This window comes from Pollachius pollachius (genome assembly GCF_949987615.1).
Source record: "Pollachius pollachius genome assembly, chromosome: 9".
NCBI classification, from domain to species: Eukaryota; Metazoa; Chordata; class Actinopteri; order Gadiformes; family Gadidae; genus Pollachius; species Pollachius pollachius.
Window position 1 is genome coordinate 15679951 of NC_136942.1, and position 16898 is coordinate 15696848.

The 16898-nt window shown below is 39.4% G+C and overlaps 4 protein-coding genes across 4 annotated transcripts in view; 3 read left to right on the forward strand and 1 right to left on the reverse strand.

Annotated features, from left to right (window-relative positions):
• The window catches only part of fanca (FA complementation group A), a 63161-nt gene that overhangs the window by 7941 nt on the left and 38322 nt on the right, over positions 1-16898 (reverse strand). The window contains exons 26-27 of the mRNA XM_079743216.1: positions 3368-3464; positions 1-57 (exon numbers count right to left, since the gene is read on the reverse strand). The exon at positions 1-57 is cut by the window's left edge and continues 171 nt beyond it. Coding sequence (XP_079599342.1) covers positions 1-57; positions 3368-3464 — 154 coding nt within the window. The remainder of the gene's footprint in view (positions 58-3367; positions 3465-16898) is intronic.
• LOC307080495 (olfactory receptor 52A5-like) lies at positions 7995-8915 on the forward strand (the record flags this gene model as incomplete). Its single annotated transcript, XM_079743218.1, has 1 exon — positions 7995-8915. One exon carries the CDS (start codon positions 7995-7997, stop codon positions 8913-8915), a length of 921 nt encoding a protein of 306 aa, XP_079599344.1.
• On the forward strand, positions 11701-12630 carry LOC307080119 (olfactory receptor 52E4-like; the record flags this gene model as incomplete). The annotated part of the gene is made up of 1 exon (XM_079742751.1): positions 11701-12630. The coding sequence occupies one exon, from the start codon at positions 11701-11703 to the stop codon at positions 12628-12630; it is 930 nt and encodes a 309-aa protein (XP_079598877.1).
• On the forward strand, positions 14765-15676 carry LOC307080500 (olfactory receptor 52H1-like; the record flags this gene model as incomplete). Its single annotated transcript, XM_079743223.1, has 1 exon — positions 14765-15676. One exon carries the CDS (start codon positions 14765-14767, stop codon positions 15674-15676), a length of 912 nt encoding a protein of 303 aa, XP_079599349.1.

A 16898-nucleotide genomic window follows, 5' to 3' on the forward strand; every position in this document is an offset into this window, starting at 1 on the left:
GGCACTCAGTGGGGCCCTGCGAGCTTCAGGCAACAATCTCGGGACGAGGTACAGGAGCTGAACACAAAGCAGACATATCAGGTTCTGCAGTTTCTGTTGAAGCTACAATCACCACAACCACAGGAAGAAGTTATGATAGTATCAAGATGCAGTTTCTAGTCTGTTGCCCCAAATAAACCATAGGCTCTGGAGCAGGGGTGTCAAACATACGGCCCATCAAAAGTTAGTCTCTGGCCCATTCCTGTGATGAGTTATGATTTTTTAAAGAAATAACCAAAATGCTCAATCCAGCCGCTAGGGAGCAGCCAACATAAATAAAGGAAGGAATTCCACACTTTCATGACCATTAAGAAGTTATCAAGGGTGACATCCCCATTACCAAAATGTCTTTGTCAAAAAGAAGAAAAGTGGACACAGAGTGCAGAGTTTTCCAGGAAAAATGGACTGAGAATTATTTATTCACAGAGGTGAAGACAAAAGCAGTGTGCTTGGTATGTAATCAGCAAGTTTCAGTGCTCAAAGAATATAATATTCGGTGCCACTATGAGACTCATCATAAAGAAAAATATCACCATTTGAAAGGACAACTAAGAAAAGAGGAGATAGACACATTGTTAGCTGGTCTGAAGAAAAAGTAGTCTTCTTTTACTTTCAGCCGAGAGGTCAGTGATGCAGCAGTGAAAGCCAGCTACCTTATTGCTCATGAGATAGAGCAAGCATCCAGGCCATTTTCTGATGGTGAGTTCGTGAAAACATGCATGCTGAAGGCTGCAGAAGTCGTGTTCCCTGAAAAGCGATCTGCCTTTGCCAACATTAGTCTGTCGAGGAACACTGTCGCAGATAGGGTAACAGAGCTCTCAGGAGACTTGGGCAGCCAAATGAATGACAAAATCAAGTAATTTATTGCTTTTTCGGTTGCAATTGATGAGAGCACTGATATTGCTCAACTGGCCATATTTATTCAGGGTGTTGATGAGACTTTGACAATCACCGAGGAGTTCCTTGAGTTGGTGCCTATGAAGGACACTACAACAGCGAATGACATATTTGGCTCTCTCGTTGGAGCGCTGGAGTGGACAAAATTCCGAGAGAAAGTACAGACTGCAAATAGGGGACAAGATTTTTGGGCATTTCACTGTATTTTGCATCAAGAAGTGTGTTGCAAAACACAAAAAATGGGTCATGTTATGAGTGTGGTTGTAAAAACTGTAAATTTCATCAGAGCGTGAGGTCTGAATCACCGTCAGTTTGACACTTTTCTCAGAGATAATGACATTCAGGCTGGCCTACCATACAACACTGAAGTATGGTGGTTAAGCCGAGGTGCCGTGGCTCAAGCGTTTCTTTGAGCTACGAGAGGAAATTGGACAGTTCATGGAGAAAAAGGGTAGCCTAGTAAAGGAACATAAATGTCTGCAGTGGGTGCAGGATCTTGCCTTTATGGTGGATATTACACAGCACCTGAATAATCTTAACAAAATGTTGCAGGGCGGCAAAAAAATTGTCACTCAGTATACCGCCAGCATACGCACATTCAAGTTAAAACTGTCACTCTGGGAGACGCAGCTATCTAGCGGTGACACCGCCCATTTCCTATGTCTAACAGCTGTGCGTGCGACCGGACGTAATGCTGATATGGATCAATACAAAGACAAGATAACAGGATTGGGGCAGGAGTTCGAGCGGAGGGTTCAGGTCTTCAGTGAACTAGAGAAGGAATTTTCTGTTTTTCGCTCGCCATTTACAGTCAAGCCTTCTGACATCTTTGTGAACAGGTGTTCTCTGTAATTAGCCTAAATAAAACAAAGCACTGCTCAAGGTTAACAAACACACACTTGAATGACATTGTGAAAACGGCTGCTACTCAGGATATGATATTGATATTGATGCACTTGTAAAGGCTAAAAGATCCCAAGTTTCAGGAGCCAGCAAATAGACTGCAGTGAGAAAAAAAAGAAGTTAATCAGCAAGTAGGCCTGGGCCTAATTCTTGTGATGCTTTTTCAGAAATGTTTGCACTCTGATGAATACAGATCTTTGAAAATAAGTTTACTCAGGTTTCATATTAAAAGACAATGAATATTGTGCAGTATATATGACAATCGTGGTCAACAATCGCGGGCAACAATCCCTATCTCCTCCATGTCGTGGTTCAATCTACTTCAGATTGATGTGGAAGTGGAAGAACCAGAGACATCGGAGAACCTGACGCAGTCGTTTGAGATTCATAATATCGTCTGAAGGCGCACACAGCTTCTGGCCGTGATAATATATATTATATAATATAGATTCTCAGCTTCAGTAGCCTACAAAACAGTTTGATCTGATGTAGCCTAATCTCATTGGTCATGCACTGCTTTAACTTTTATGTTTGTTTATTTTATTTATATGTGCACATTTACATTTTCAAGGCAGTACGATAGCTTTCTTCATAGCTCCCACTTGAGTTTGTTTAGTGTGGTGAGTAGGTTCAGGTGTTCAGATGTAAAAATGTATTCATTCAACTCTATAAAAATATACCAGTTGTTAATGAATGTGAAATGCATTTTATTTCAATTCCATTGGCCTAGCTGTGAATAAATGTGTTGTGCTAATATAGATCCTTGTGATCTATATTAAACAAAGCTAAAGATTTGGAGTTGACGTAGTTTATTTTGCCATTATTTTACTGGTCCGGCCCACTTGAGATCAGATGGGCTGTATGTGGCCCCTGAACCAAAATGAGTTTGACACCCCTGCTCTAGAGCATAGATGCAATGTTCAAACCTTTATTCTGGGCTCAGGCACGATACCCAAAACAACCAGCACAGTTCTTCAGAAAAATAATAGGAGAGCATGCAGGATTAACACTCAAAAACAGCACACATGAAAGAGAATCATTGAAGGTCTGCGCTGGTTGTTTTGTGTATCCTGCTTGAGCCCATGAATAAAGAATTGAACATTGCATCTTGGCTCTATGGTCTATTTAGGACAATGTAGTGGAAACTGCTCCTTGATTTGAATCTTACTTCTACATTTAGCGAGCAGGACCGGAGTTAAGAAGAGAACTACATCAGATCTTAACTTCTACATTTGGCGAGCAAGCCAGGAGTTAAAAAGAGGACTACATAATCGTAAAGGTCCCATGACATGCCACCAGGTGTGAGTAAGATTAAGCCTTACAAGCCGTTTTGAGAATCTGGTTCTTATGACCCTTGACTCTTATGATCACAAGTGGGCGTGTCCAGGGCCGGTGCTGGCCGTTTCGGTGCCCTAGGCGACTAGGTGCTGGATAGATCAGTCTACCAGCCTACCCAGTGGACTGTAGCAAATATTGGTCATCTAATGTTTGACAGTGCAGCATATGTGTGAGCATCAAGTTGTTGTACCTTCTTGACAAGGCCAGTGGGTATATAGTCCTGCAGCTCTTGTAGCGGTAGTGGGTTGCTTCTGCAGATACCATAGCATACAGCGGCCACCGAGATCCTATAATAATGAAAAAAGTCACATTGGTCAACTGTTGCGTTAGTACACATACTCACTGTGTCTGTGGGTATGTGTGTTTATGGGTGCACTTCATAAACTGTCAAGTCACCTTTCAAAATTGGGCCTGGTTTCCAGTATGATGAAATGACCCCACATGAACTGTTTGTCACTTACACGGCCACTGATGATAAGAGCCCATGGGTGTTATCTCTAATGAGCCCTTTTCAAACAATGACAATTAGGGGTATGGACTTTACATGGCTGTGCAGTGTTCCTGGATGTACACTTGCGCCACAAAAACAACTTCATTGTAACAACAGGTCATGCAACTCTTCGTCCCCCTGAAGAGCAAATTAAAAGACCATCCTAAGGGAGAGGGCCCAGGGTCCATCTGTAATTAGGGGCCAAAATAATATTGATCTTTACTAAATCAAATAAAATAACAACTCTTTATTAGATTTTTTCAAACGTTTTAAATCTCCAGCAGAATAACTTTTCCAACAATGAGAATTAGGGGTATTGCACTTTACATGAAGGGCTGTGCAGTGTTCCTGGATGTACCCTTGCGCGACAAAAACATGTTAATTGTAACAACAGCTCCTGCAACTCTTCGTCCCCCTGAAGAGCAAATTAAAAGACCATCCTTAGGGAAGGCCCAGGGTCCATCTGTAATTAGGGGCCAAAATAATATTGATCTTTATCATTATTTGAATATGTTTATTAGAATAAAAACTCTTTATTTGATTATTTAGGATAACCTTTTAAGAAGACTTCTTAAAGATAAGATAGATTGTAAAAAATAAAACTATTGGTTGGAACCTTTTCCACTAACATGGTGACTGAATCCTACAGAGCCCCTAAAGCGACTCTGTTCTGTTTCTTTGTCGGGCTAGCTTGGTACCATGACAACTCGGTGATTCAGGACTTTTTTGTTTGTTATCAGCTCGTAAGATGCTTTGGACAAAAGCATCTGCCAAATGACTTAAAAGAAATGCAGATCTAAAATGCATCGGAAATGTCACAAGTAAATAATTAAGATCTGTTTCTGCTTGTGAGCTCCCAATACTGCACAAGCAGGTCAAGGAAATAAAAATGAGGTCACATAAGCAAGGTTTATATAATTGTCACCCTAGAGATTAGTTAAGAGCACAACAAGACGATCAGAATCAACGTTTCACCCTTCAGGCTAGGGGGCTTGGATTGACACCATTAGGTGAAGACATAGGTCAAGATTAACCAGGGTAAAGTTAATCCAAATAGGACCATAGGGGGCACAACTGCAACCGATTGAAAACTTTGAAGAAGCATAACTCCTCTCATCTTTGACATACGGTCATTAAACTTTGGATGCGTATCACTAGACCCAAGTTGAGGCTATTCCAACGCTATCAACTGTATAAAAAACATCTTCATCGTCTTTATAAACCCCCTGCTAGACTGGGCATGCAAGCATCGCGTCGCATAGCCTTGCGTCGAGCTGTAAGGAAATGCTCCCACTCTCATCAATGAGAGCTGCTACACTGAGCCCTCCTGATGCGTAGCAGACGCACAGCAAAATGCTAAAATAGAATTGAATTGAGAATTGTCTATTTTTACGCAAGTCAACGTGTTCCTCTATGAATAAATTGTGTTTTCGAAGAAAGTATGCCAGAATCGACACCGCGTGTCCGGTGAAGCAGATCGTAAGGAACCGCAACCGCAATCTGAGGGAACGCAACTTCACCTGAGGCAATACGTAGCTGTGCTTTCAAGCTCGGTGTAGCTCCCGGGTGAGGCTTGGCCCCCGATAAATGCTGCTTGCACCATTAATAAGCGGACCAAAAATTTAAATTAATCTGTCCAAAAACGAACCACTATATCTCCTGACCCCTTTGAGTTACAGCCATGACAATTTACCAACACACGCATCTCCTCATGATGAACAAATCTGCCAATACAAATGGGCATGTTCTGTGACTAAAATTACCACAGTTCCTGGACGAATTGTCTAATTTGACAAATTTTGGGACTGTTTGGGTCGAAAGTTCTAACAGCTCAAGTACGATGAAGTCGCCTGATAAAGCAACATGGCCGCCAGAGCCCAAAGTGCTCCAATCTCCAAGTAAGGAGCCAAAGGTCCAATGGCATGAAAATTTCACTTTAAGAGGTTTTCTAACCTTAATATGAGTTCCCCTAGCCTGCCTATGGTTCCCGAGTAGATAAAAAAAGGCAATAGGTGGAAAACAAGCACTAGCTATCCTGCTCTGCCTTTGAAAAAACAAAGTTCAGATGCGCTGATTTGGAATTTTTCCCCATATGTCGTCGTACGGGGACATGTTACCTCCCGTTTCTCTGCTTTGCCCAATGAGCTACGACCGTGCGAGCCCCCTATGTTTGTGTGTGTGAATACACAAACTAATGTAAGTGTTGTACACTTCTTTGTTATTTGGATAACCGTTCTGCTGTTGGTGTTATGGCGCATAACACGTAGGGTGCTCTGGTATTTCCACAACGAGACTGTAGTGGGGGTTATCTCAGCCATGGTTGAGGAGGAATTGGGGGAGGGGAACTTTGGCTTTGACTCCCTGAAGTACATGAACCATGACATGGAGGAGAAAGGGATTGTTGCCGGCGATTGTCTCCCGCTGGATCCCCGCTGTGGTGGTGCCTCGGCGCTGCCCGCTGCGAAGGCGGGGGTCCCTCGGCAGCGGACAGCTGCCGAGACAATCGTGGTCAACAATCGCGGGCAACAATCCCTATCTCCTCCATGTCGTGGTTCAATCTACTTCAGATTGATGTGGAAGTGGAAGAACCAGAGACGTCGGAGAACCTGACACAGTCGTTTGAGATTCATAATATCGTCTGAAGGCGCACACAGCTTCTAGCCGTGATAATATATATTATATAATATAGATCTATGTATAATATGATATTATTTAGATATAGAGCTCCAGGACACCCGCCGGAGCACCCGGAGTGTTCTAGAATATTTACAGAACACGGCGAAAGGCTGTGTGCGCCTCGCCATAGCGATACATCCAGTGTAAACAGAGGGCATGGCACCGTGGCGGTAAGCTGCTCAGGGCCACACCCCACCCTCCTCCTTGACCCGCCTCTCTCCTCCTTTTTTGCATTAAAGCTACAGACTGAAACGGTGCGTTTGGAGAAGGCTCAATGTGCGACTGGCTCGTAGAGGCTGCAATTCTGCACCACGGCTGAATTTAGGGAACGTCTTCAAATACTGTGTTAGGGGCCCACTAATATCTATATTAAAGCAGCCATAAAGTAGCATGCCATGGGACCTTTAACCCAACCATCTTCAAACTTGGTGTAGTTAAAGGCACATGGGTCAAGATGAATTGCAAGGTCCAAAGTTTCAGATCCAGGTTCGGCGATATGGGGTGCTATAGCCATCAACTGATAATAACAACTTTGGATGGTGATAATTTCTAACCACTTTTACCTATGGTCATGAAATTTTGCCCACGTATGTGTCGCTTCATGGTGAACAAATCTGCTTCAAGAACCTATGAGTCAGCCTGGATAGTTTTTCCACCATTTATAACTTTGTGAAAAACGCTAAATATCATAAGGATCATATGTATTTAGACTTAGATCAAAATCCATTAGCAGATACCTTCTACTAAAACCAATCATCATGGAACCAAATTTTATCCAGATCGGGCCATAAGGCGCCCTTTCGCAATCAAAAAAAAATGCAAACTTTGGAAGGCGATATTTTTTGACCCCTATTACCTACAGTCATGAGATTTTGTAAACATTTGTCTCTCTTCATGATGTCACGAGGTTATTACCATAACCTGTAACCAAATGTAACCAAACCTGTAACCAAACCAAACCTAATTACCCCAATCAAGGCAGGGTTAAATGAAGGCAATCATCACCAAACTTGGTGTGCTTAAAGGAACATAGGTCAAGTTTAAATAGGCTTATGTTCATCCAAAATCCTTAAGAAGCATAACTCCTAACCTTTCCACATACGGTCATGAAAGTTTTAACACACATTACCAGACTTCTGAGGCTAGCTGATGCTAATCCAGTATTGTCAATGGTATACAAATAAGGTCTTAATGGTCTTTGTTAAGGCTTGGCCCCGTTAAATGCTGCTTGCAACTATATTTAAAGTTTAAATATTAAGTGAACATCGAGATAGGCATAAATAATGTTTTAATCTGAAGTCAAAAGTAAAAGTTGTCTTCAAAATAAAAAATCCACAAAAAATTTAGTATTGCGTAAAAAGAGTATAAATGACGCAATACTAGGTTACACTTAGAGATAGAGGTCCATCCTCTTTGGGTAAACCTGGACATGAAGGAGGGATTATAATGAGGTCCACTGAGAAAATAATAAAATGAGCTAAGAACTACATATAGACTGCTGTAAAGCTCTACAGCGCTCCATAACATCAGCAACCTTCCCATAAACAAAGAACAGCTTCAAATTTCACTGTTCCGTTTTATTCTTTTTTCTCTGCGCACAGAAGATAATTTACAGGACAATTCCTTAATTGGACTCAAGCATTGACTTCCGATGGATGTTGATGATAATATGACACGTATTATCCTTGGGGGGCATATACAGCTTTCAAAATATAGATATTTTTATTTCTCAATTACTTCACTGCTCTTCATTCTAATTATCTTCAGTAATACCATTGTTTTATATGTCATCTATGTACATGAAAGCCTTCACAAACCCATGTATATTTTTGTTGCTGCTTTGCTGATGAACGCCCTGTTTGGAAGCATAACCGTCTATCCCAAACTCCTTGTTGACCTGCTGTCAGCAACCCAAACTATTTCCCGCCCTGCCTGCCGGTTACAGAGCTTTTTAATATACGTATATGCTAGTTGTGAATTCACACTGTTGTCAGCAATGGCTTTTGATAGGTATGTATCAATATGCAGACCTCTCCAATACCACTCCCTTGTCAGGACACAAACTGTCAAATTAATTTTACTTTTGGCCTTTTGTTTGCCTGGTTGTAAAATTGGAATTGCCATTATTTTGTCAACTAATGTAGGACTATGCAAGTTTGTGATAATGAGAATTACCTGTGATAACTATTCTCTTGTCAAAGCGGGGTGTGGGGACTCCACCATAAGCAATGTATATGGGCTTTGTGTAATGGTATTTACCGTAGTTCCACATCTAATATTTATCGTGTTTTCTTACACAAGAATATTGATCATTTGTCTGAGGAGCTCCAGGGATTTCAGGAGAGGAGCTCTCAACACGTGTCTTCCCCACATTGTTATATTTCTGAACTTCACCATGATCATAATGTTTGAAATTATTCAAACAAGAATCGCTTCTGGCATACCGCATATTGTTCGTCTTATAGTGTCTCTCCTGTATGTTGTGGTTCCTCCTCTCTTCAATCCTCTCATGTATGGATTTAAAATGCAAGAGATATCTCAACGTCTTGTAGTACTATTCAAGCTGAAATAACAGTATTTGTCAGATGATGGGCTAGTAGACAGAGGACTGCTAAATATATGCTTTTGTCCAATAAAACTAAATATTGTTGTTAGATAAGATGTTGTGTATAACTTAGAAATATAATGTGGTGTGGAATTTGTTAGGAATGCTATAGCCATCTGCCAGGTATTAGTGAGTTCAATGAGTTCAATGTTGTGCATGATTCTGTATGTGACAATATGGAATATGGAGAAATGGAGGGAGAGAAGTTTTTCTGGTTGTATATTTTCAATGTAGCCTTCTGCTCTCTCTCTTTACAACTCTCAAATACTACTCCATTCTCTCAAAAGGTATTTCAGTTATTTGACCTTGTTGGCCATAACAGAGTGGGACTTCTAATATTTGTTATTTGTTATTAAAAGGGAGATATGGTAATATACACTCAAATATACATGCAAATACTTGGCATTTTATTTTGTGTCATTAATTGATATATACACTCAACATAATAACTGCATACTGTGAAGTGTGTGTAAGTACAACTATATTTAACTATTAATATTTGTTAAATAAATACATCTCACTTCAGCTTTGTGTTGTTTTTCACTTCAGGTTAAAGCTACTTCTACAATTGCTTTGTATATATTGTTCACTTTTTTATATTATCACTGTAAATAAATAAATTATCCCATATATTGAGAAGCTAGATCCAGGGTTAGTCAGATCAGTCTGAAGATTGGTCTGATTTACAAAGAGCATGCTAGGTGGTGAAAAACATAACTCGTTTAACCACCAATCAGATCGCAATACGACACAATCTATGTCAAATTATAGATTAGGTTCTGAATCTAAATAAAATGCAGTCCAAAATATACCGCAGCTTCTGCGGTCCTGGAAGAAGCAACCAACTGCCGGCCTATTCAAGCCGGCCAGTGGCTACCGAAGCGAGAGGTGTGGGACCTCGTAGCATGCCGAGTGCGGTAAGAGGCCTCTGGTTGGACATTAATAAAGAAGAAATTAGTGGATTACGTGAAGGCTGGCTGTCTTTCAAAGACTCTTTAGAGAGAAGAGGAGCTAAGGAAGATAGCCGCAGCTAACCCCTTTTCCCTGGGTTGGCAGACAGACTGTTCATGACTGCTGTCCTGTGTTTCCCCCCTCCCCAGTCCCTAACCAAGGAGTGATTTCCCCAGCTAAAGGGTACCCCAATCCGGGAAGAACCTATGTTACCTTTTTGATCCCCACCCCCTTTTTAATTTCGGCCCTGCAATAAAGATACTCTGCATGGGTTTAATCTGTATCTTTTCTCTTGTAAATTATTAATTGTCCCTTTCAAAAGAACACAGCCCTGTGTGCCACAGTATATAATGCTGGGGCAGAGTGGCACTTGTCCTCAAGAGTATTCTTTCAGCAATGGAGGGTTACAGCAGGCTGGGAACACGATGGGGATTGGCCTAAATTCATAGAACGAGAGTTATATTAACATTACTATCTTTCTATTTAATCTAAAAGGCTCCGCCGTCAATGCTTTGCCTTATGGACTAAGGTAAAGAAGCTAGCGGAGCCTGATTATTTTAGCTTTGCTGGACCCAAGTCCCTTGGCGCATAGGATTTAAGAAGCCATGTATGTACATAAAAAGCAGAGCGCTGATCAAGAGAATAGAGTGGGTCAGTAACCTCTGACTAAAACCTACAATTCAATATAATCCATGAAAGGCCTGCCATGGTTACCGATGTCGGTTTTGAATTCGATTTATTAATTTCTGGCGGGACGTAAAGACGTTTCACAAAATATGACAAAAAATGCTTCTAAAATAATCTGCCTAGCCTATTTTAGACTGACATTCTGTTACGTTTAAATATTAAACCCCTACATTGAGTCAAATAATTGTTTTCTGAAACATTATTTGTAAACGCAAAACATTGAAAAGAGATGACACAACACTGAAAGAGATGATGGTTGAGGAATATTGGTATTGTGTGAATAATATTGTATATTAGGTAAGAAATAAGTGTGAATTGAAACGAAGGCCCACATGTAAGCTGTGGTGATAAAAAGTGGTGTTCAGGATCATCTGTTCCCCACCTCGAAAAACTGTTCACGATAAAGATTCTTACCAAATATTGTCTTGTGCACTTGTCTTGTGCATTACATAACATGATATAATTCAATTTTTGGATATTTCTGTACCTTTATGTTTTAGGTTGCGGTGTGTCAAATGTATTGTTTACGGTGTGACTTTTTATTTATTTTTTATGGTTAGTGTAAATGTAACCATAAATAAATGTAAATGGTCAATCAAAATGTTGACCTGTATTGATTGTGACAGTACAATTAGCACTCTGGGGTTTGTAGGCTCATTACAGATAAAAAATATGCACTCATCATCTCAACAAGGCGTGTCTATGGGCAAACAAAATACTGTTAAATGAGGGCCCAACAATTATTTGTATTATTTTGGTGGTTTTAAATAATAATAAGAAATAAGAAAACAATAAACAAAGGCATTAGACTATACATGATAAAATAATTAATTATCCTCAGGGATAAAGGTCCATCCTGTTTGGTTAAAACTAGACAAGAAGGAGGGATTATAATGAGATCCATTGAGATTAGGAGAAAACAATAAAATCAGCAAACCGTCTAACAATCTTACTTGGACTGCTGTAAAAGCTCTTCAGTGATCGATAACAGCAGCGACCCTCCCATATTCCTAGAACGGTTCAATTATCACCATTTACGATATCCTCTGTGCACTGAGGCAAAGAAACAGAACAGAAGGACAATACCTTAATTGCACTCAAACATTGATTCCAGATGGATGTTCATTACAACATTACATATCTTATACTTGGAGGGCATGTACAGCTTTCAAAATATAGATATTTATATTTCTCAATTACTTTCCTGCTCTTCATTCTAATTATCTGCAGTAATACCATTGTTTTATATGTCATCTATGTACATGAAAGCCTTCACAAATCCATGTATATTTTTGTTGCTGCTTTGCTGATGAACGCCCTGTTTGGAAGCATAACCATCTATCCCAAACTTCTTGTGGATCTGCTGTCGGCAACCCAAACTATATCCCGCCCTGCCTGCCGGTTACAAAGCTTTTTAATATACTTGTATGCTGGTTGCGAATTCACACTGTTGTCAGCGATGGCTTTTGATAGGTATGTATCCATATGCAGACCTCTACAATACCACTCCCTTGTCAGGACAAAAACTGTCAAATTAATTTTGGCTTTTGCATTTTGTGTCCCTACTTGTAAAATAGGAATTGGCGTTATTTTGACATCCCAAATAGAACTATGCAAATTTGTGTTGATGAGGATTACCTGTGATAACTATTCCCTTGTCAAAGTGGGTTGTGGGGACTCTTCTGTTATTAGTGTATATGGATTTTTTGTAATGGTATTTTCTATAGTTCCACATCTAATATTTATTGTGTTTTCTTACACAAGAATATTGATCATTTGTCTGAGGAGCTCCAGGGATTTCAGAAGAGGAGCTCTTAACACATGTCTCCCGCACCTTGTTATATTTCTGAACTTCACCCTAATTGTTATGTTTGAAGTCATTCAAAATCGTATCCCTTCTGGCATACCGCATATTGTTCGTCTTATAGTATCTCTACTGTATGTTGTGATTCCTCCTCTCTTCAATCCTCTCATGTATGGATTTAAAATGCAAGCGATATATCAACGTCTTGTAGCACTATTCAAGCGAAATAACAGCATTTGAGTGAAAATAGGCTACTAAAGGACAGTAGAAAAGATGTCTAAAATATGTTTATCTGGAATGTTGACAAATGCTTCTAGTATTTTATTAGTTTTACTATTATGATGTTTTCTCACTTAATAAAGTTAAACTAAGATTCAGGAGCTATATTTGATTGGATGTACATAGGTAGGTAGGGAGCAGAGAGGGAGTGGCATTTTTGGGGTTGTTTATTTTCATAGTTAAACATTTATTTAACATTATTGGCCATGTCAAAGAATGTGACTTACTGTAACTAATATTGGTTCCTTATTACAGGTCAGATATGGTAATATAAATTAAATGTACATATACTTTTTGGGCTTTTTATTTTTATTAGGCTCTTAAACAGCCTAAAGTCCCTCAACATAGAAACTGCATATTGTTACAAGTGTATGTTAAAGGTCGGTCCCATGACATGTCACCAGGTGTGAGTGTGATTAGCCTTGCAAGCCGTTTCGAAAATCTGCCCCTTATGACATCACAAGTGGGCGTGTCCACCTAGATGTGTACTGTGTTACGTATTTTAAGCACATAAGCTACCCCCACATAGCCACAAGGAAGCAGGATCGAACACATAAGCTGCAATTACTATACATAGCCATAAGGGGAGCAGGACCAACATACAAGCTGTAATAACTACTCCAGCCACAGAAGGCAGCATCTTTAAGACAGACGCGGAAGCCGGAGCCAATACGTCACATAGGCCACGCCTACTTGATACAAACGCGGAGCGGGAGACAGATCAGGTCAGGAACCCACTGCAGCCCCGCTGGCAGCCCTATGGCTGGAAGACAGGTCGGCCGTGGGTCGCTCCACGCGCGTGTCAAATACCACTCCCCTCCTTTTGCTTCATAGTTACCATACCGAAATACTTTAACAAATAAAGTGAGTTAAAAGCGATCCAGTTTAGACTACTTTCTTCAAGAACACGGCAACTGGATAGATCATTCTATAAGCCTACCCAGTGTAGCAAACGTTGCTCATCTATCCGTCACACATCTAGGTGGACACGCCCACTTGTGATGTCATAAGGGGTCGAATTTCAAAAGGGCTTGTAACGGCTAATCACACTCGCACCTGGGGGCATGTCATGGGACCTTTAATACAAGTGCATTTAAATTCTGAATGTATAGTTGTTAAATACAGTTTTGTATGAATACTAAATCTGTTACGTGTTGTTGGTTACCTAAGCTCAGATTTTATCACAAAATTGGATTTAATAGACTGAATATGAATTAATAAATAAATAAATACCACACACATTTAGTACTTAGATCAAGAAAGATCAATCTGATGTTTTAAAACAATACAGCAGCTGGCGAAAAACACTGTTGTTTATCACCTGTCAGCTCAATAGCCAACCAAATCAATGTTTTATAAATTAATTTGTAAAATTAAATCAAATGTCAATAAAGATAATTAATAATCTAAAAAGTAATGAATACAATATATACATCACACAGCCATGTTGGACGAAATGCTTCACTTTTTTTGTTGCCTTTGAACACATTCAGACTCAGACACCTGCAATGTACACCCCTCCTCCAACCGTATCAAGCCTCTCACCTGACACACAAGAGCATGTTGTCTTGTGTGTCTCAGAGCAAGGCAATGCTAAGGGCCGCTGTGACCTTGAAGAGGGCCCTTCCAGAGATGGTTAAAACACAGAATTACGAGAGTACGACATTTGTCCTGAGTTGCCTAATTCTGTGAGTGATGTCATTTGTGTCCACCTCCTACTTCTGGGAGAAAAAGCAAGTTATAATCATTTCTACATCCTAAGATCCCTCATAACTCTGAGCACATTTAGACTTTACATGATGCAATACTTAATTATCCTCAGGGATAAAGGTCCATCCTGTTTGGGTAAAACTGAAGGAAGGAGAGATTATAATGAGATCCACTGAGAATAGGAGAAAACAATAAAATTAGCAAACCATCCAACAATTTTAGACTTAGATTGTTATAAAAGCTCTTCAGTGACAGATAACAGCAACAACCCTCCCATATTCCTTGAACGGTTAAATTATCACTGTTTAAGATATCCTCTGTGCACTAAGGCAAAGAAAAAGAACAGCAGGAAAAAACCTTAATTGCACTCAAACATTGATTCCAGATGGATGTTCATAGCAACATTACATATCTTATACTTGGAGGGCATTTACAGCTTTCAAAATATAGATACATATATTTCTCAATAACGCTCCTGCTCTTCATTTTAATTATCTGCAGTAATACCATTGTTTTATATGTCATCTATGTACATGAAAGCCTTCACAAACCCATGTATACTTTTGTTGCTGCTTTACTGATGAACGCCCTGTTTGGAAGCATAACCATCTATCCCAAACTTCTTGTGGATCTGCTGTCAGCAACCCAAACTATATCCCGCCCTGCCTGCCGGTTACAGAGCTTTTTAATATATGTATATGCTGCTTGTGAATTCACACTTTTGTCAGCGATGGCTTTTGATAGGTATGTATCCATATGCAGACCTCTCCAATACCATTCCCTTGTCAGGCCACAATCTGTCAAATTAATTTTGGCTTTTGCATTTTGTGTCCCTACTTGTAAAATAGGAATTGGCGTTATTTTGTCAACCAAATTAGAACTATGCAAGTTTGTGTTGATGAGAATTATTTGTGATAACTATTCGCTTGTCAAAGCCAGTTGTGGGGACTCTACCGTTAACAATGCATATGGGCTTTCTGTAATGGTTCTTTCTATAGTTCCACATCTAATATTTATTGTGTTTTCTTACATGAGAATATTGGTCATTTGTCTGAGCAGCTCCAGGGATTTCAGGAGAGGAGCTCTTAACACGTGTCTCCCCCACCTTGTTATATTTCTGAACTTCACCATTATCATTATGTTTGAAATAATTCAAGCTCGAATTCCTTCTGGCATACCGCATATTGTTCGTCTTATAGTATCTCTTCTGTATGTTGTGATTCCTCCTCTCTTCAATCCTCTCATGTATGGACTTAAAATGCAAGAGATATCTCAACGTATTGTAGCCCTATTCTAGCTGAAATAATAGTATTTGTCCAACAATAGGCTACTACACAGTGGACAACTAAATATACAATTCAATTCGATAACGAAAAATACTGCCGTCAGATAAGATGTGCATAAAATGTTGATCTGGAATGTGGACAATTAAGTATTTTATTTGTTTTATTAATATTATGTTTGCTTACTTAAAAAAGGTAAACTAAAATTCAGTAGATATAATTTCAAGGAGGTTAAAAGGGAGGGAGGGACCGGGAGAGGAAGTGGCTTTCTTGGGGTTTATTTTCAAAGTAAAATACTTATTTAGCATTAATGGCCATGACACAGAATTTGACTAATGTAATATTTGTTCCTTATTACAGGTCAGAGATGGTTATATAAAGAAAATATACACATACTTTTTGTTTTTATAATGCTGTCAAACAGCCTAATGTCCCTCAACATATAAACTGCATATTGTTACAAGTGAATGTTAAGTAAGTTGTTAAATAGTTGTTCAATAAATACCGTTTTGTATACATTTGTATAAAAAATATATATAAAAAATAAATAAATAAGTGGTTTTAGTTAGCAAATTTCAGATTTGTTCCTAATTGGGTTTTATAGACTGAATATGAATAAAATACCATATATATTAATTCCTTGGATCCAGAAAGATAAATCAAATGTTTAAAAAGAGTACGGCAGCTGACAAAAACACTGTCAGCTCCATAGACAACCCAATCAATGTATTGTGTGTGTGTGTGTGTGTGTGTGTGTGTGTGTGTGTGTGTGTGTGTGTGTGTGTGTGTGTGTGTGTGTGTGTGTGTGTGTGTGTGTGTGTGTGTGTGGTGTTAGTAATTTGGAAAGGTATGTTAATAACCTTATCCTTCACATTTAGTTCATCGAAATAAGCCCACAATTGATGAAGCTTATCCCTTTGAATTCCTTTGAGCCTGAGCTTTCATATAGTGCCAGATCGGATTAGCTATTTCCAGCCCAACTATAGACTAAAAACCGCCCAATCAACCAAAAACCCGCCCCAAATATATATTGCCAGAAAACCAATTAATTATATACTTTTGCAATGTCAAATACACAAATACACACCTAAACGCAACCTAATTATAAACTATGACGTTATGTGGTATACAAGGAACATCTCATTTATCTCTCACACACACACAAACCTCACAAGGTCTGTGTAAAGAACACACCTAATTGACTTCACCTTTACGTGACATACACACACACGCACA